General features: G+C 50.5%; 1 protein-coding gene across 1 annotated transcript in view; it reads right to left on the reverse strand.

Moving 5' to 3' along the window:
* Positions 1–731: 731 nt before the first annotated feature.
* The window catches only part of Ttll9 (tubulin tyrosine ligase like 9), a 45,836-nt gene continuing 27,203 nt past the window's right edge, over positions 732–19,364 (reverse strand). The window contains exons 8-15 of the mRNA XM_047540869.1: positions 18,926–19,016; positions 17,623–17,663; positions 16,729–16,816; positions 10,034–10,092; positions 8,840–9,036; positions 7,256–7,369; positions 6,046–6,170; positions 732–1,189 (exon numbers count right to left, since the gene is read on the reverse strand). Of these exons, the coding sequence (XP_047396825.1) occupies positions 1,113–1,189; positions 6,046–6,170; positions 7,256–7,369; positions 8,840–9,036; positions 10,034–10,092; positions 16,729–16,816; positions 17,623–17,663; positions 18,926–19,016 (792 nt within the window). The 3' untranslated portion in view covers positions 732–1,112. The remainder of the gene's footprint in view (positions 1,190–6,045; positions 6,171–7,255; positions 7,370–8,839; positions 9,037–10,033; positions 10,093–16,728; positions 16,817–17,622; positions 17,664–18,925; positions 19,017–19,364) is intronic.

Here is a 19,364-nt window from a genome sequence, read left to right on the forward strand (position 1 = left end):
GAGGCACCCAGCTGACAGGCAAATGCATTTTTTGGGGGAAGGGGTGCTGGAGATGGAACCCAGGGCTGCCTAACCACTGAGCCACATCCCCAGCCCTTTTTACTTTTATTTCGAGACAGGTTCTCACCAAGTTGCTGAGGGCCTCAATTAGGACTGGCTTGAACTCGAAATCCTCAGCCTCCTGAGCCACTAGGATCATGGGCATGTGTCACCACTCCCAGCGACAAATGCATTTTTGAAGAGACCCTCACTAAGCAGCTCTACCTTCCCAACCCTCACCTGTCCATCTGAAAAATGGGCACACTGGCTTTCAGATGGTGACTGGGAGGTCCACTGACAAGCAGGGTCATTGTGTTGCGAAGAGGAGGGCTTAGCACTTCCCCAGACACCTAGTAAACATAATCTAATAATTGCTTGCTTTGCAAGTACAGTTTAGAGACAGATTCCTTGAACCCTGAACTCTTGATCCAATGGACCCTTCCAGCATGACCTGAGAGGCACCAAAATGCCAAAGCCAGCCAGGTATGGTGGTGCACACCTGTAATCCCAGCTACTTGGGAGTGGAGGCAGGAGATTGCAAGATTGAGGCCAACTCTGGCAACTTAAAGAGACCCTGCCTCAAAATTAAAAACAAAAGGACTGGGGATGTTCTCAGTGGTAGGGCACCCCTGAGTTCAATCCCCAGGACCACCACATTTAAAAAAAAAAACCAAAGTCCGGTGAACTAGGCTGCAGCCAACAGCCTCCCCTGAGCCAGACCCAGTGCCCAGTGACTTTCCTCCATGTAAGGTCTGTGCTCATTTATTAGATGTGATCTCTCTGGGGTAGCAGAACTTGCTGCACTTGTCATCTTTGGGTCCAGTCACCAAGCCAGTCTGTCAAGGTTAAAGCCCCTCAGGTCCCAGGGATTGGTTGTCTCCTGATGCAAAGAAGCCCAGGGGTGGGGGATCCAAGGAGCCAGGCCAAGCAGCAAGCAGAGGCTGCTTAGCCAGCGAAGCTGCTGCCAAGCCCGAGGGAGGGAGGATGCTGTGTGGTGCCGCTGTGCTGGAATCGGGGGGCTGGAGAGGCCAGGGTGGCACCTTGCAGGGCCTCTTGGCTCGTGGCAGTTGGGGTCAGCTGGATGCTTTCTTCTGGGCTTGAAGGGAGCGGAACAGCTGCCTCAGCTGTTTTTTCCGATCGTTGACACAGCCTGGAAGGGAAGTGAGGTGTTGGCTGGGATGCTGTTCTTGGGGGGAGTGGAGGACCCGGTGCGTGCATGGCCAGAGGGAGGAGGGGACAGCAGGAGTCACGCAGCCATGTGTGGCCAGGGTTTGCTTCCTGGCTCCACTCCTGAGCTGCCAGGGCCCTCACATGGCCCTTTACCTCTATGAACATGAGTTTCCTCAGTCGGGACAATACCACCCCCTTAGCAAGAGCTAACGCTGACTGGCTGGCCTCCAACCAGGGCTGCTGCAGGTGCCGAACGGGAACTTCTGAACCCTCACAGGGCCCTGTGCAGGCAAGAAGATGGAAGCTCAGAGAGGTTACTGCCCAGTTGACACAAGCAGCAGCACGGGGACCTGAACCCAGGCTAGCGGGGCCAGAGTGAAGCTCTTGGCCACTACCCACGCTCACTTCCCTCCTGGCATTGCTGGGGAAGAGGCATGAAGCTGCACAGCACCTGAAGCCCGGGAAGTGTTAGCTTTCTTCCTTTACTCGGCCTGTGTGCCAGCACAACTGGTTAAGAGATGAGTTGTCCCACAAGTTGTCCCACAAGTGTCCCCCTGGCTCCCGGCAGTGTGTCCCCGGGCAGTCCAGCCTGAGGCCAGGCTGAGGCCAACCTCCCAGCACGTTCATGGTGCAGCCTGTTTCCTGCTTGCTCTCACAGCCGATCCTTAAGGCAACTCCACAGTCATTTAATCTGTGCCAGGCATATTGACGGCACTCACAAATGCTGCTTCAGTGACTGTGGCCATGGTGCTGACCTGGAGATACCTGCCATCTTTCTTAGCGCTCAAAACCCGGTGCCTGTCTCTGGGGCACTCACCAGTCATCAAGCATCCCACTATGTGTATCTTCAGGATTTTCCAGAGTCCCATGGAACCCGAGCTTTAGCTATAATTGGCTCATTCATAGTGCCAAGGTTTCCTGTCCAGTGCAAACCTCTTTTTACAAGTTGTAGACTGATCTCTGTCTACAGCTCTGACATTTTCACCCAGATGTCCCTGAACACATCCCTCACTCAGTCCCCAACCAGTTCTCTTCCTCCTTCCCCCAGCCCCGCAGCCTCCTGTGTTTACCACCATCCACCCAAATACTTGACTGGAAACTTGGCTCTCTACTGCACTGAGTCATTGGGAGCTCTTAAAAATACCCGTGCCTGGTCTAACCATATTTTTATCTCTGGTAGGCATATTTCTTAAAGCTCCAGGTGGTTCTGGTGTGAGGTGAAGAACCACCGTGCCCTTTCTGTGCTGCCCAACGGGGGCCTAGGAGCCGCAGCTTTGGTATTGGGCGTGTTTTGTCCACAGAGATGGCTGCAGTTTTTCTCATTGCTATACAAACCTCTGTGGGTGACTGCCACTCTTCTCAAGTGGGGGGTCTATTTCCTCACTCTGCAATTCTGGGCTGGCTTAGCAAACTGAATTAAGTAATGGATCATAGCAGAATGACAACAGGGGACTTCTGAGCCTCTGTCTCAAGAGGCTTTGCCATGTCTTCTCTTGGAACCCTGGGACTACCAGGGGAAGAAGCCAGGGACAGACTGCTGGTCACACGGAAGGAGGACCAGCTGACAGCCAGTATCAACCCTCATTTGGGAGAATGAGGCTCTCCTGGGTCATTGTGTCCCAGGGGCCTATAGCCCATGAGTTACCCCAGAAGAGAGCTGAAGAACCATGAGGAAATAAAATAGTCATTTGAAGCTGCTGGGTTGAGGAAGGGCTGGTGACAGACAGCATGCAGCTCTTAGGCCCCACCCCTTATTAAATCCCAGTACACATTTTAACTAGATTCCAGGCGATCATAGACCCACTAGCTCCACAGGCATTACAGTCATCCACCACGGCACCGCGGCAGACACTGGGCTCCACCGTGGAAACCCTGATCACAACCCCCCTTGCCTACGCCTTCATCAAGGCAAACTACTGGTTCCAAGCTTCCTGCAGCTGGGTGGCCAAGTGACCCAGTTCTGGCCAAAATGATGACACGAAGGTCCCTAGAAGGGCTTCCCTTTTGGAATAAGAAGTTGATGCCTTTGAGAAAAGGCATTGGTCTTGGATTTTTTGGTCTTTCCTCCTGGGACAAGGACACAGTGTCTGGAGTTGGTGCAGGCATTTTGCAACCTTGAGACAACAACCATGAACACCAAACCAACCTGTTAAGTATAGTAAGGCAGAAGAAAGAACTGGGTCCTCAGGAGTATCACAGGACCATCGTGCCAGCCCTGCGTGGCCTACCCAAGACTTCCTGTGGCTCAAGACAAGTCAGTCCCTCCCTCTCTATTTAACAGTTGGCTTTTTAGTTGCGGGCTGCCAAACCCAATCCAAGTCATACCAACCCTAAAAGAGATACAAAGTTTCATCGAAAAGGAAAAAGGCACCATAAAACAAAAGTTAAAAACAAATGACAAAACCAGGGAAATCTTTACCGTAAGTTTGACAGAGGGGTAATATGTCCAACATACTAATATCCAAAGCTTTTATAAATTAAAAAAAAAAGAAGCTATAAACAACCCATAGAAAAATAAAGGGCATGGATCGCTTACAAAAGAACTGCAATTTTGAAAAACCAAAACCTCACCTGGAACCAATGATGTGCACATAAAACAATAATGTGCCAGGACTCTTTACCTCTCAAGTTGACACAGATTTTTTTTTTTTAAATTCAAAACTGGCAAATTGGTGTAATCTTTCTGGAAATCAATTTGGTTGTAATAAGTTCATCCCTTTGGCCCAGTAATTCTGCTTCTAAGAATCTGCCCTAAGGTAACTGCCAGAATTTCAGTTGGGTTATGGGAGAGGAATCTACCACAATATTATAAAAGTAAAAAATGAGATTTGTGCCAAATGGCCAATTAGAAGAAACTGGCTTGGTAAATTTTGGCATCTATGCAAACTTGAATATTTTGCAGCTGTGTGGTAATTTTAACTAAAAGGTCAAGAGAGTCCAGCAGTGAATGTTCGGGCTTCAGAGTCTCACTAGAGTTCAAGTCTGGCTCTTCACTTAATACTGAGGCCTTCAACAATCCATGAAACATCTGGAGACCATTTCCTCATCTGTAGAATGGTCATAAAAACTCCCCTAAAGATGAAACGAGATAATGTGTGTAAAGGGTTTAGTCCAGTCCTGGCCAAAAAATGTTCCCAAATGAGAGGTTCTGGTTAATATTCTTGAATGGGAAATGCTGGACTCAATTCCAGCCCAATGCCAATTTTATAAAATAAAAATATGAATATGTACATTTTTGAAAAACTGGAAGGAAACACACATTGTTAAAGATGGTTATGTCTGCATGGTTTTTTTAAAAAATTTCCTTCTTTAGTTTTCAAATATTCTACAATGACTGTGTGTGTGTATAGTGTGTGTGTGTGTGTATGTGTGTGTGTATAGTGTGTGTGTATAGTGTGTGTGTGTATACAGTGTGTGTGTGTGTATAGTGTGTGTGTGTATGTGTGTGTGTACAGTGTGTGTGTGTATAATGTGTTTGTATAGTGTGTGTGTATAGTGTGTGTGTATAGTTGTGTGTGTATAGTGTGTATATATAGTGTGTGTGTGTATAGTGTGCGTGTGTATAGTGTGTATGTGTGTGTAGTGTGTTGTGTACAGTGTGTGTATATAGTATGTGTGTGTATGTGTGTATAGTGTGTGTATAGTGTGTGTACAGTGTGTGTGTATAGTGTGTGTATGTGTGTGTGTACAGTGTGTGTGTATAGTGTGTGTATGTGTGTGTGTATAGTGTGTGTATGTGTGTGTATAGTGTATGTGTTTGTGTGTATAGTGTGTGTGTGTATGTGTGTGTGTGTGTGTTTGGTGTGTGTATAGTGTGTGTGTATATAGTGCGTGTGTGTATAGTGTGTGTATGTGTATAGTGTGTGTGTATAGTGTGTATGTGTGTGTATAGTGTATGTGTTTGTGTGTATAGTGTGTGTGTGTATAGTGCGTGTGTGTATATGTGTGTGTATGTGTGTGTGTATAGTGTGTGTGTGTATAGTGTGTGTATAGTGTGTGTGTGTGTATAGTGCGTGTGTGTATAGTGTATGTTTATAGTGTGTGTATATGTGCGTGTGTGTATAGTGTGTGTATGTGTATAGTGTGTGTATGTGTGTGTGCATGTGTGTATAGTGTGTGTGTATATAGTGCATGTGTGTATAGTGTGTGTGTGTGTGTATAGTGTGTATGTGTGTGTGTATAGTGTGTGTATATAGTGTGTGTGTGTGTAGTGTGTGTATGTGTTTGTGTGTACAGTGCGTGTGTGTAGTGTGTGTGTGTGTGTGTGTGTGTGTATACACACATTTTTTTTTTCAGTACTAGGGATTGAGCCCAGGGGTGTCCTAACCACTATGCCACACCCGTAGCGCCTTTTGTATTTAATTTCAAGACAGGGTCTCACTAAGTTTCCCCCTCTGACCTTGAATTTGCAATCCTCCTGCCTCAGCCTCCCAAGTCACTGGGATTACAGACATGCACCCCGCACCCAGCTGTGTGAAAAGTTTCTATAATCAGGAAAAAATTTTCACTTTTTAGAAACTAGCTTAACGTCAAGCCCTGTGGTCCTTCATTTCCTTAATGGCATATTATGCAGTTTTGCGTTAGTTTTCCACTGAAGCCTTTTGATGTCCACCTCCTGACCGATCACTGATGTCTCGCTATGTGCCGGACAGTGTTCCAGGCACACGGAGGAACTAGTCCGTCTTCATTCCACAGATGAGGAACAGCAAGGCTAAATCCCTGCTGACGAGGAGCACATCCGACTCAGACCATCTGACTGCTTGGTGAGGCTGCCTCCAGACCCCGGCCACCTCCTGGACACAGCCTGGCGCCCGCGTCCCACCCGGCACCACATACCGAGGTGTGTGTTGGTCACGGAGTTTCCTATCCCCGACAGGTCAGTAGCCCCCTCCTCTCTGCTGACAGGGCCGTCATTCCACATGAGGTCAAAGCCCCCGACTCGCTTCTCCTTTCCTGTGAGCCTGGACGGGCGGGAGACGCAGAGGTTAGAGAAGCCAGGACCCAGCCCTCCTCAGCCCCACGGGGGCCCACCCTGTCAGAACCTCCTTTGGTCTGTGGCACCCACACAGGTCTCTGAGAGGTGGCCCCTCTTTTTTACCCTGAGGCCCCCACACTTGCCCTCAGGAAGAGGCACCCAGTGTGATTTCAGGTTTAAAGTCTGCTTTCCTCCCCAAACCACAAACATCATGAAGCCAGGGACTAGGTCTGCCATCTTTTTTACTGTATCCCCAGTGTATGGCGCAAGGTCCGGCACACAATAGGGTCTCAAATGTTTGTTGAATGAATAAGTAAAGGTAGATTTAGTGGATGAAGGTTTCTCTGCTCAGCATCGGGTTCACCTTCTTTCAGTCCAAGATGGCTCTGTTTTTCTTTAAGAGTCACTCCTCTCTCCCTCACCCCTATGGATCAGGTGAGGTTGCTCCTACCCACTGGTCTGATCTATCAGAGTTACAATGATTGGCTCAGGAAGGGGCATGTGACCCACTCTCAGCAATGAGAATTAGCCCTCCAACCTTTGCTGGAATAATTGAGGGAAAGCTGATGCAGAAGGGGGTGGACAGAGAGCAAGGGAGGGAGGGGGAGGAAACAGACCAACCAGCCTACATTGACTAAGTACCTGGATGCACCCATTCCTGAAGCTAACCCTGGATTCTTCCCATTATATAAACATTGTTATAACAATAAATAGTCTCTTATTGGGCAGTTACTGTGAGCTAAGCATTTTGCAATGAATTATCTTAGTAAATTAATCTAGCCCTGAGGGATAGTCATGTTTCCCATTTCACCTATGAGGAAACTGAGGCTCAGAGAGGTGAAGCAATTGGTCCAGGGTCCCACAGTTAGGAAATTTTGAGTAAACCCTGCTAGATTGCATCTCAGAAAGCTGCAGCTGGCCTTGTTCCATTACAGAGAGGCTGAGTCCGTGGGCTAGGACCCCATCCTGTGTGGACATCTCAGTTTCCCCATCTGTACAATGGTGGGGCCATGCAGGGCCCTGGGTTCTCCTCCCCCATGGAGACCCAGCTGCCACGGCCGGCTGCCTCACCTCGCCTCCATGTCCACCACGTGCAGCGTGTCCTGCAGGAGTCGGGTCTTGAGCTCGTAGTCCTCCTGGCTGCTGGCCGTAAGTGATGGGGAGGCATTGACCTCCAGGAGCCACCTGGGGAGGAACGCGAGGGAGACTCTGAGGGCCACTTGGTCTCTGGAGGCCCTGGGACTTCCTTGAGGCTAGACGGGCTGCCTGGAACCGCTGTCAGCTCCGCCAGGGCTGCTCCCTCGTCTTTCTGCTCTGAAGAAAGGGAGCGTAGAGGAGGGGTGCTGGTCCTGGGCACGGAGGGCCCCCCACGCTCCTGCCCGTGACCCTCCTCTTCCCGCAGAGACCGGAGCGCAGGGAGATCCCTGGCGGGGAAAGTCTGCCACAGCCGGCAACTGACCAGCTGGGTCGGGGCTGGCAGACGGTGGGCAGGGGCGGGGGTGAGCAGCGAGGGGCACTCCGCACCTAAGGGGTGGCTCCGGGCAGCTGCAGGAGCGCGTTGCCCCAGGGGAGTGTGAGCCCAGAATTGTGAGATCTGCTGATTTTTCTAGAAAAGCCCCGAAGCCTGATTTTTATGTAGACATCTTCCAGATTTTAGAGCTTGTCAAAAAATTTAAACGCAAACAAAAACATTCTGAAGGTCAAACCCAGAGTCCCCGTATCTGCAGGCCCAGAGCAGCCCAGGGCCTCCAGCACGCAACCGGGAGGTCTTGTACAGCCTGGTCATTTTACAGACAGGAAGCTCGGGCCCAGCGCAAAGGGCTCCCTGCTGGACAGCGGGGGGCCGGAGACCCCCTTGCTACTCCACGTTTCCTCCTCCCAAACCTGCTCCTGCCTCAGTCCACCCTGATAATGCAACCAGATCCTGCTGCAGGGGGCAGAGGAGAGAGACCACTGGGTACTGGGACTCAGTTTCCCTTTAGCCAGGTGCTGACTTAGGTGTTGCTCTGGCCCTATTCCTGGCTCCAAAAGTCCCTCGGCACCTATGCGGTGACCTTGGGCAGGGGAGCCGCCTCCTGCATCCAGCAGTGCTGGTGGGAAGCAGCCAGCCCAGGTACTGGCCTCTGAGCCTGGTTTTGCCCTTGACTCGCTACTGACCTCCCCCTCCCCCGACGCCGAACCCACGGGTTTCCATGTCCTGCCGTGTCATGTGAGGCCACTGCTCCGGTCCCTGCCAGCTCCAGCTTGTTCTCCTCGCCAGCTCAACCCCCTCCATGGGCAAGAATGCACCACATTCTTGGCAGCGATGGCCGCCGTGACAATATTCCCTTACGTGGCACTTTGCACCCTCCAAGTGCCGAGACTTCCAGAGGGGAAGCTTTTAGCCTGGTGTGAGGGGAGCAACCCCGACTCCGCCCACGAACAGGACAGGCCTCCGAGAGCCAGCCATGCCCCGTGTCGGTTGACACTAATGAGACACTAGCTCATTTGTCCCTCCTAACAACCCTAGGTAGAGGCCCAATGACCAACCCTGTTTCAGGCTGGCAAACGGAGGCACAGAGAAGGAAGTGTGCCCAGGGTCTTACGGCTAGGCAGTGGCAGAGCTGGCATCCAAACCAGGTCGCCTGGCTGCTCTCCAGGCGCCCGCCCACTTACGGCTTGAGGTCCTGGTCGATGAGGATGTCGTAGCCATACAGCTCGAAGCAATGCTTGTCACTGATGATGACCTTCTGCACACTCTGCAGGCTCTTGACGAAGACGTTGTCCATGTCGCGGAAGAGCACCTCCACCGCCTGCGGCCCGTGCTTGGACGCCAGGTACTGCCGGAAGCGCTGGAGCATCCACTTGCAGCCCTGGGGTCCAGGCAGTGGGGTCAGGGAGGAACCTCAGTTACTGGACCCTGCCTGCCAGGACCCTCCAAGGAGCCCATCTGCACCACCCTTGGGTCTGGGTAAGAGGGGCCCAGCCCTGAGTCCCAGGATCGGGACGACCTGAGTGCAGCCCTCTTGTGGGGTGGAGATTCTAATAACTCAGAGGACTGGCTACCCAAGACCCAGGGGACCCTGCCCTGATGGCCTGCACAGGCCCCTTCCCAGAGCCTGCTTTCGTGGGCCTCCCAAGGCCTAGGATGACCAATGGCTGCTGGTCACAGGGGTGTGTGTGTGTGCAGCACCCCGTGTGGGGTACAGGCACAGGAGGGGAAAGAGGTGTGACCTGAGGCTCACTCTCCAGTGTCCCTGGATCAGGCCCTTCACTCTGAGAAGTCTGAATAGTCAGCACTTCAGCCTGGCTTTGCAGGTTGTTGTATAGGATAGATGATAGATAGATAGATAGACAGACAGATAGGCATGGTGGCACACGCCTGTAACTCCAGCAGCTTGGGAGGCTGAGGCAGGAGGATCAAGAGTTCAAAGCCAGTCTCAGCAAAAGCAAGGTGCTAAGCAACTCAGTGAGACCCGGTCTCTAAATAACATACAAAGTAGGGCTGGGGATGTGGCTCAGTGGTTGAGTGCCCCTGAGTTCAATCCCCAGCCCCCCAAAAAAACAATGTCTGCATGGTACACCAATCAATCGATTGGTCAATAGGAGATCTCTGTCAAGGTGGGAGGGTGAAATGACTTTCTTTAGGGGTGTGTTATTTGACCTGCACTTTCAAACACTGAGATACATGATCCATGGAGCTCCCTTGTACTCCTGCCCTGGGCTCTGCAAATGGAAAGGGTGGGGCCTGTCCTCGCTGGTCAACTATGAGCCCCAGATAGGCCTGTCCTGGGCTCCCTGCCATCCGCCCTTCCCTCCCAGCCTTGCCCCAGAAGGCTGCACTGGGAGGGCAGGAACCCCGTTTCTCACCTTCTTTGGGTGGTAGTCGGGAGACGTCTTTTGCACAGCGACATTGGTGAGGTGAACATCTGGCAGAGGTTGGTGGTCAAGGACTGGTGTGGACAGGAAGGACAGCGGCGCTCCGCGTTACCCCGGGATTGAACTGAGACTGTGCGGGAATTGACGGGGAAAGCCACACAGCAGCTTGAAGTTCACATACGTGGGCTTTGGACAGAGAGGCCTGGATTCAAATCCTCCCGCCTCCTTACTAGCCGTGGGCCCTTGAGCCTGGGCCCCTTGCCCTCTCTGGGCCTTTCTACCCGCCGGTTAGAAGGGGGACATGATAGTACACTGACTTCACAGGATCAGATAAAACACCGTAAAAATGCCTCTTAGCCAGGGGCGGTGGCCCTCGCCTGTCATCCCAGCTACTTGGAAAGTTGAGGCAGGAGGATTGTAAGTTCAGTGCCAGCCTGGGCGACTTAATAAGACCCTGCTTCAAAATAAAAATCTCAGCAGGCTTGGGACCGCAGCTCAGGGGTCGGACACTCCTGGGTCCAGTCCCCAGTCCCCTCCCGACACACACAAGTGCCTCTCAAGGGGCTGGCACAGCTGACAGCGTCATCTTGTGGGTTTTTTCAACTCAAGAGGAGAGAGAGCTTTCTGATGAGAAGAGGGACCCAGAATAGTGGTCTCAGGACACACCGAGCTCCCTGTCTCCAAAGGGGTTTGGGCTGGGCGGCCACTTTGCAGGCACATTGGAGGAGGGATCCAGCATTGGGGTGGGGTCAGGTGGCCCTAAAGGCCCAGCCGAGAGAGTCTGCCTCTGTGTCATCACTGTGTCACCTCCAGTGACACTGGTGACCTTGTGCAGCTCAGAGTTCACACACACCATCTCCTTTGTTCCTGGATATGTCCCATCTCACAGATGAGACTGTGGAGGCTCACCTGAGATACCCCTTCCTCAGCACCCTCCCCGGGGGCTCAGCAGGATGGACCCCGCACCTCGTGAAATGACCATAACACCTAGCTTCCGCCCGGCCTCGCTGGGGACACCTCTCAGCTGGGGAGGGAGAGGTTCCAGGTCGCTGGCTCCAGTCTAGGTCTCTCCCAGCCTGGGGCAGGGCGCGGCGGCGTCTGCCTCTGAGAAGGTGGATGTCCTTCTTAGCATTTTTCCTAGAACGTCATCTTCAGAACCTTTCAAAGACATTTTTTTCTTTCATAGTTGAGAGTTTTCCTGCCTCCATTTCCAAAGAACAAGCACATGAGCAATCACTCCATAGGACGGAGCCCCACGCTGTGGCCGGGTGATGTTCCAGATGCCAGGGCGGTTCAATGGGGGCGGGGGGGGGGATTGTTTTGGAACACAGAGCAGGGACTCCTGGATATGCAGGTACAAAAGAACAGAATGGAACCCCTTTCTCATTCCATAGACCTACATATGAGACAAAACTAAAACTTATTAGAAGGATACATAGGGGTAAATCGTTGTGACTTTGGGTCAGGCAGAGTTTCTTAGCTATGACCAGAACCACAAGCAATAAAGGAAGGATAGATAAAATGGTCCTTACCAGACTTAGAAACGTCTGTGCTTTAAAGACAGCGATGAGACGCCCCACGGATGGGAGAAAGTATTTGCAAATCATGTATCTGATACAGGACCAGCCTCCGGAATACATCAAGCATTTTTACAAATCAACAATAAAAAGACAGACAACCCAGTTTTCAAAAGGGCTAAGGATTGAACAGACAGATCTATAACTGGCCCACAAACCCATTTTGCGCCATGGGGGAAACGCACAGTAAGACTACCTCACAAGCACTGGGGTTGCTCCAATGAAAAGGCTGGATGATCCTGCGTGTGGGTAGGAGGTGAGGGAACTGGAGTCCCTCCCGCAGCGCGCGTGGAAATGGGAGAGCGTGCAGCACCTCGGAAACCGGTTCAGCAGCTCCTCAAAAGGTTAGACAGAACTACCACATGGCCAGCGGCTCCATTCACAGCCATATGCTCAAGAGAAATGAAAACAGTCTGTACAAACACCTGGACCTCTCTCCACCTCTTTTAGTATTGGTGATTGAACCCAGGGCCTTGCACATGCTGGGCAAGGGCTCTACCAATCAATTCTCAAAGCAGCACTTTTTTTATAATAGCCCGAAAGTGGAAACAACTCGTGTTTATCAATAGGTAAATAAAATGCTATATCCCCTTTATTGGATGTGGTACACCATCACCATGCGGTAGAATACTGTTTGGCAATAAAGAGCTAGGAAGTTTAATCCCAGCTCCCTGGGAGGCTGATGGACCCAAGAGTCAAGCAGCAAAGAGCAAACAAGCCATCAAAACTGATCTATGAGAGGTGGAGCTGCTGAGAGATCTTTAGGGGGAAGAGAATTTTCCTAGCTTCGCGATGACAGCAGAAATGACAGGCGATCTCAATGGACAGCTATGGAATCAACTAGGTACAAATGGGAATCATCACATCAGGACAAAAATTAAGGGCAAACGTGATTAGAGACTACAGTGAATGTGACGGTCTAATGTTTCTGCCACATGAAAATCTCCATAAATTGTTAACGATAAAACGTTATGGCCCTAATAAATAAAGGCTGTGAAAACATAAAAGAGGAAATAGAACCGGTAGAAGACCATCTGGGAAAATGCTCAAAGTTCCTAGTAATAAAAGATACACAATTTAAAAGGAATGTAAATGAGGGGGACATGTAAATGGAAGAGATGCAAATTGTAAGGCAAAAACCTCCTTCCTCATCAAGTCAGTTCCATCTCTTGACTTTTTCATTTTGGAAAATGTATAATTCAGAATAGTCGCAAGAATAGCGTAATGAAGGCCCAGGTATGCTTCAGCCAGTAGTGCCTATTGTCTTAGAAATGACTTTTAAAAATAATCGTCCCCAACACTGGGGATCAGAGATGAAATGAGTGTGCTGGGCTTGGGGACATAAAGAGCTCCTCCGCAAAGAATCTGGCCAGATGCCCTTGACCCAGAATCCACTCCTCTGTGACATCATCCAAAGGAAAAAATGCAGTAAAACGTTGACCAAAAAAGTTGTTTCTCCTAGAAGAAAATGCAGGGTCAATATTCCAACGTATAGGTACAGGCAGTGACTTTCTCAATAAGACCCTAAAGTTCAGGAAATAATAACAAGAATTAATACCAAGAATTAATAAATGGGGGCTGGGGAGATAGCTCAGTTGGTAGAGTGCTTGTCTCACAAGCACAAGACCGTGGGTTCTAATCCCCAGCACCACAAAAGAAAAAAAAAAAAAAAAAAAAGAATTAATAAATGGAAGGGCATCAAATTAAAAAGCTGCACAACAAAAGGAACAATTAAGAATGTGAAGAGAGGTAGGCACGGTGGCGCAGGTCTACGATCCCAGCAGCTCAGGAGGCTGAGGCAGGAGGATGGCAAGTTCAAAGCCAGCCTCAGCAACTTAGCGAGGCCCTAAGCAACTTAGTGAGACCTTGTCTCAAAACGAAATATTTTAAGAGGGCTGGGTATGTGGCTCAGTGGTTAAGCACCCCTGGGTTCAATCCCCAGCACCAAACAAGCAAGCAAACAAAAAAGAGTAAAGAGAGAATCCACAGAATAGGAGGAAATTTTCCCTAGCTATTCTTCTGGCAGAGGAGTGCCTGGTAGGGACACACTTTTTAAAAGCAAAAATAGGGTCGTAAATAAACTGGTGCTACACCTGCATTTTTTTTTTTTTTCACTTAGGATTCTGTCTTACACATTTTTCCAGGTCATTACATTTCTACTATATATCTTTTTTTTTTTTTTTTTTTTTTTTTTTTTTTAGGTCCTGGGGATTGAACCCAGGGGCACTTAACCACTGAGCCACATCCCCAGCACTTTTTATTTTTTTATTTTGAGACAGGGTCTCACTAAGTCGCTTTAGGCCTTGCTTTTGCTGAGGCTGGCTTTGAACTCGCCACCCTCCTGCCTTAGCCTCCCCAGGAACTGGGATTACGGGCATAGGCCACCATGCCGGGCCTGTGACTACATACTTTATTATTCTTAACAGATGCACCACATCAGTAGGTGCTTTATAATTCAGTTCACCATCCCTCAAGGGTGATTTAGGTTGTTTCTACTTGATCACTATTATACACAATGTTTCAGTTAATATTTTTATATTTTGTGTGTGTTTGTATAGATGTGTGTGTATCTGAATAACTGTATGTAAACTACATGTGAGCATAATACATATATTAAAGTCAGGCTAAATATATTTCTTATTATTTTGTGATCCCAAAATTTATTTGCTTTTTGAAAGTTGGCATGTAATAGCTGAAGCAAATAGGTTCAAACATTGACATGTTCAATCCGGAGGTAGATACGTAGGACTCTGTTATAGTCTTTTCTGCAGTTTCTACACATTTTACTATTTCCAGACTTAAAAATTAAAAAGTTTAAGAGGAGGGGTGGAAAACGATGTGTATTCCCTCACTGTGAATGTTCAGTGAGTGCAGGCTCATTAAATAGAAACTGGCCCTGGGAGAGGGCTCTTCGCTTGGTAAGTCCCCCCGAGTCTGGAGGTGGGCAAACACACAACAGGGGAGGGAGGACCCCAGCGCAGACTGACGGCCACAGTGCTTTGTCTGTATTATTTGATTTTAATTTAAAAAGAGGTGCAGTGAGACTAAACTAAATTTGATGACTTGCATGTGATAAATGCTTGTTAGAATTATAAAATAAACAAACTGGAAGTGAAGTCGGCAAAGTAGGAAAAGCACAGAAGAGCCCGAGGGGGGTCCCTCGTGCAGCCAGTGCAAACATGTGACCCTGGACACACACTTGCACTGAGTGACAGAACCAAGGCAGAGAGGTGGGTTTGTGATGTTTGGGGGGCACTGGGGATTGAACAGGAGGCACTGCAGCTGAGCTACACACCCCCAGCCCTTTTGATTTTTCATTTTGAGACAGGGTCTAAGATGCCCAGGCTGGCCTCGAACATTTGACCCTCCTGCCTCAGCCTCCCGAGAAGGAGAGATGAACCGGCTAAAAACATTGGCTGGGGTCCCCAAGCCAGAAGCTGGGCAGCAGCGTTCTGTTTCCATACACAGATTATCTCCCACGTGCAGGGGAGCTACCTCCCAAATCTTTCTGAATTGGCTCCCCATTTTCCTTTGAAGCTCAGGCCTAGAAATCTTAAAAAGAATTTTGTCACCTGGGATGTGCCAGGGTCACTTAACCACTAAGCCACATTCCCAGCCCTTCTTGTTTTTTATTTTGAGACAGGGTGTTGCTGAGTGGCTTGGAGCTTCTCTAAATTGCTGAGGGTGGCCTTGAACTTGTGATCCTCCTGCCTCAGTCTCCTGAGTTGCTGGGATTACAGGCATGAGCTACCACACCTGGCTAAAAGCTTCTCTTAATGTGTATTTTTTATAGTTAATACATTCACATGACCCAAAAGTCAAAAAGGGGCTGGGGTTGTAGCTCAGTGGTAGGGCACTTGCCTAGCACGTGTGAGGCACTGGGTTCAATTCTTAGCACCGCATATAAATAAATAAAAAGTTCATTGACAATTTAAAACTATTTTTAAAAGAACATTAAAAAAATTTAAAAGTACAAATATACATGTAATAAAAGATTTCCTTTCCACCTATCCCCACCTACCCATTTCTTCTCCCAGAGACAACTTCTGTTTCCAATTTTTCTTCTCTCTCTCTCTCTTTCTCTCTCTCTCTTTCTCTCTCTCTCTCATTGCTAGGATAGATCCCAGGACCTTGTTATGCTAGGCAAGTGCTCTCCTGCTGAGCTACACCAGTAACCCTGTGTCCAGTTTCTTCTCTCTGGCCTTCAGAAATATCTATATGCACATAAGTAGACACATATGGACACATAATTTTTAAACATAATTGGGAGCATGATTTTTGCCATTCTATACTTTGGCTTTTTTTTTTTTTTTTTTTTTCCCCAAAGAACAATACATCTGGGAGATTGCTTCCTATCAGTACATAAACCACTCTGGTCTTTCTGTTTTACCAGTTGCATAGTACTCCACCTTATGAGTATACCACTTGCTTCCTTGCTACCCTCCTTTTTGTTTTCACAAGCCAGGCTGTAAAGTGCTTGACCTTTAAGCCTGTCTTTTTCTATATTGTGAGTAAACCTGTACCTTAGAATTCCAGAGGGGAATTGTGGGAGCATTTGGCTGTCACAGATATTTACCAGACTGCCTTCTAAGGGGCTGCACTAATTTACACTCCCACCAGCAACATACAGGTTCTCCCAGCCTGGCCAAGTCAGTGTGCTAACAAAGTGTTGGTCTCTGCCAATCAGATGGATGAAAATTGAATCGCATTTGAGCCACCCACTAGGCACTGAAGAAAAGGGCACCCACACCAACAACAACAACAAACAACCAACCAAACCAAAAACCCAGGACGCAAACATTCTCCACGGGGCTGTTTGCTCTTTTGCATGTGAATAATATACATGTTCGCATCAGTCAAAACCTGCCTCGAGCAAAGCAGTCCGGGCCAGCTGTTCTGAGCAGAGCTGCGCTGCGCCCTCCACTCCACCCACAAGCCTGGGAACCCCCGGGGGAGACGACGGGCCAGTCTTGCAACTTGATCACTGCACCTCTCCTGGGCCCCTCCCAGGCACCCAGCACCCATCATAGGGCGAAGAGGTGCCCCGGAACTGGCCACGCCGTGGGCCGCGCAGGGGTGTGGGCGGTGGTTCCTGGGACCCCAGGATACACTGGTCGTCGATGCTGTTCAGCGTGAAGCGGGTGTTGGAGAACCGGGCGAAGCCGTCGCGGTAGAGCCAGGCGCGCAGCGGGATGTACTGAGGCGGAGGCGGAGAGAGAGGTGACCGGGGATGCACGCTGGCACCGGTCCCACCTGGCCTCTGCACCCTGGTGTCCTCCACCTGGAACGCGCCCTCTCCCTTCCTAGGATCGGGCTAACTTCATCCTCTGAGTCCACCCCTCCTTCCCTGGGGCGCTGGGTTGCAGGCGGGAACCAAAGGAGTGGGCTTTTTCTGTGCTGCGCCACTACATGTGACACCCCACCAGACGGTGGGGTTCAGGAGGAAAGGGGCTGAGACTGTCTCAAACCCCCTGTGCCCAGGGCGGAGTAGCGCACCATGAAGGCTTGAGCGTTTGCTGAATGAACGAATGAATGAATGGGGGACGGGTTGTGGAGTGAGGTCAGCCATTCCCGGGTTAGGAGAGCAGACTCTGGAGCCACGCGGTCTGGATCTGAATCCCAGTCTGCCACTCACTCGCTGTGTGACTTTGGGCAAGTCACTCAACCTCTCTGTCTGAGGATAATAATAGAACCTACTTCCTTATGTTATTGGAAGGACTGAGATACAATCTGCTAGGTCCTAAGTAGGGCCTAGTACTTAGTAGATGCTCAATATGAGTTCACTCTGACTACCATGGATGATTGACAGAAAAGGACAGGCAAATCCAGATGCTGAAACATCTGGGATGATGAAACTGGGTTGCTGTGCCTACCCCGCTCCCAGCCCGAGATGTCCCCTTTGAGCTCTCCTGGGCAGAGAGAAAACCAGAGAAGCTCACACGATCTGCTCCCAGACTGGCCCCCTGGCCCCTGCGGAGAAGGGCACTTGCCCTGGTGACTCACCGACATCACCAGCACGTAGACACGTAGGTCGAACTTTCGTCCTACGGGGCAAAGAAGGGACTGATTTGTGTACCAAGTATTGCTTAGCGGACATCTAGAGGCCCAGCAGCGCGGACTGACGCGACCTTTAGGGAGCTGCCAGGGAAAACACGCGAGGTTCCGCGAGAGGGTAACTGGGGGCCCTGTTGGGAAAAGACTTGGGACTTGGTGGCCAAGGAAAGCCCCGGGAAGGGTGGCCTGCAGTGAAGAAGGCGCCGGCCTGGCCCAGAGAGGCACCCAGCCTTCAGGCAGGACAGGCCGGAGCGGCCAGAGCCGGGGCCAAGGGAGAGAGGGGAGCGGATGAGGGGCGGGCGGGGTCTTTGGGTTTATTCTACAGACCACGGAAGCCGTGCAGGGTGGCTGAGGCCTCTGGCTGCTGGTGTAGCTGTCCAGGGAGAGGACAGTGGGCAGGATCAAGATGGAGGCTAGAGGGACAGAGGTGAGGGGGTGACCAGACAGCTTGGGGACCTGTGTGGGCTGGGGGCGTCGCTTGGTGGTAGAGGCCTGCCTAGCCTGTGCACGCCAGTTCTGTCCCAGCGCGGCAAAAACAGAAACAGAAACAAAACCCGGATGGGCTGGGGTCCTGGGGGGAGGGGGCGGAGAGGAGACCCAGGGGTGCCCCAGGAGATAGGAGGAGTCAAGGGCACTAACTCTTGCAATGAAGTGCCTCAGACAAGAGCCCCCAACCTGCTGCTTCTCCCCTGTGTGGGCAAAGCCCTGTAGGCTGGGCCTCCAGGAGGAGGCTGGGCTCCCCCAGGAGCCTTTGCCCTCCCCACTCCCTCTCCCTGTCTTCTCCCTCCAGTTCCACCCACAGATGACTCCCAGGTGTCACTGGGTTCTCCCGATTCCCATGTCACCCTGTCCCCTGACCCTGCTGACTTACTTCTCAATGCCTGCTGCAGCAGGTGACTGTTATATTTCTCTGGCTCACTGCTGTCTGCTCACGGGGGTGAGCACATAAACAAACTCCAGGAGAGCAGAGCCAGCACCGGGCCAGGGCTGGCGCTGAGGAGGCGGGTATTCTTGTTGGATAAATGTGTGCATGAAAGAATTGATTCTCATAAGAGAATTTTCATGAACCCAGAGGGAGAGGGAAGGGCACGCCAACCACAGGGCATCGTGTGGGCAACAGCCTGGACAGAGCTCTTCTGTGCATCCCTTTGCTCTGGATGTCTGGCTGGGCCCTCAGTGGCAGCTAGTCAAGGCTTGTTGACTGACTGTTTGACTGGTCAGAAGGGCAGGGAGCTGCAGGCAGCCATCTCACCTCCGATCAGGTAGGGATTTTCGATGTAACGCTGAGCCACGTAGTTCTCCACAGGAATCTCATCTTTCTGGTCATCAGAACTTTTGGGGTCCTAGTTGCAATAATATTATTGACTTTTTTTTAGCACACTCTTCTTGGGATATCTTATTTGAACATTAAATCAACCCTCTTAAGTAAGTACTAATGTGATTTCCATTTCACAGGTGAGAAATGGAAGCACAGAGAGATGGAGTGACTTGGCTAAGGTCACACAGCTGGTCAGTGGCATAGCTGGGGTGTGGACTCCCATGGTTTGGGCCCAGAGCCTGAGGATTTAACCTGTAGACCTGGCCCGGCAGCCAGTGGTCACTGTAAAGTCGATGCGGGTGACCAGAAAGGAGTCAGACCAAAGGCAGCTGAACAAGGCTTTACGGGGTTTGGCCCTCAAGCGAGATTCACC

Source organism: Sciurus carolinensis, chromosome 2 (assembly GCF_902686445.1).
Source record: "Sciurus carolinensis chromosome 2, mSciCar1.2, whole genome shotgun sequence".
Taxonomy (NCBI): domain Eukaryota; kingdom Metazoa; phylum Chordata; class Mammalia; order Rodentia; family Sciuridae; genus Sciurus; species Sciurus carolinensis.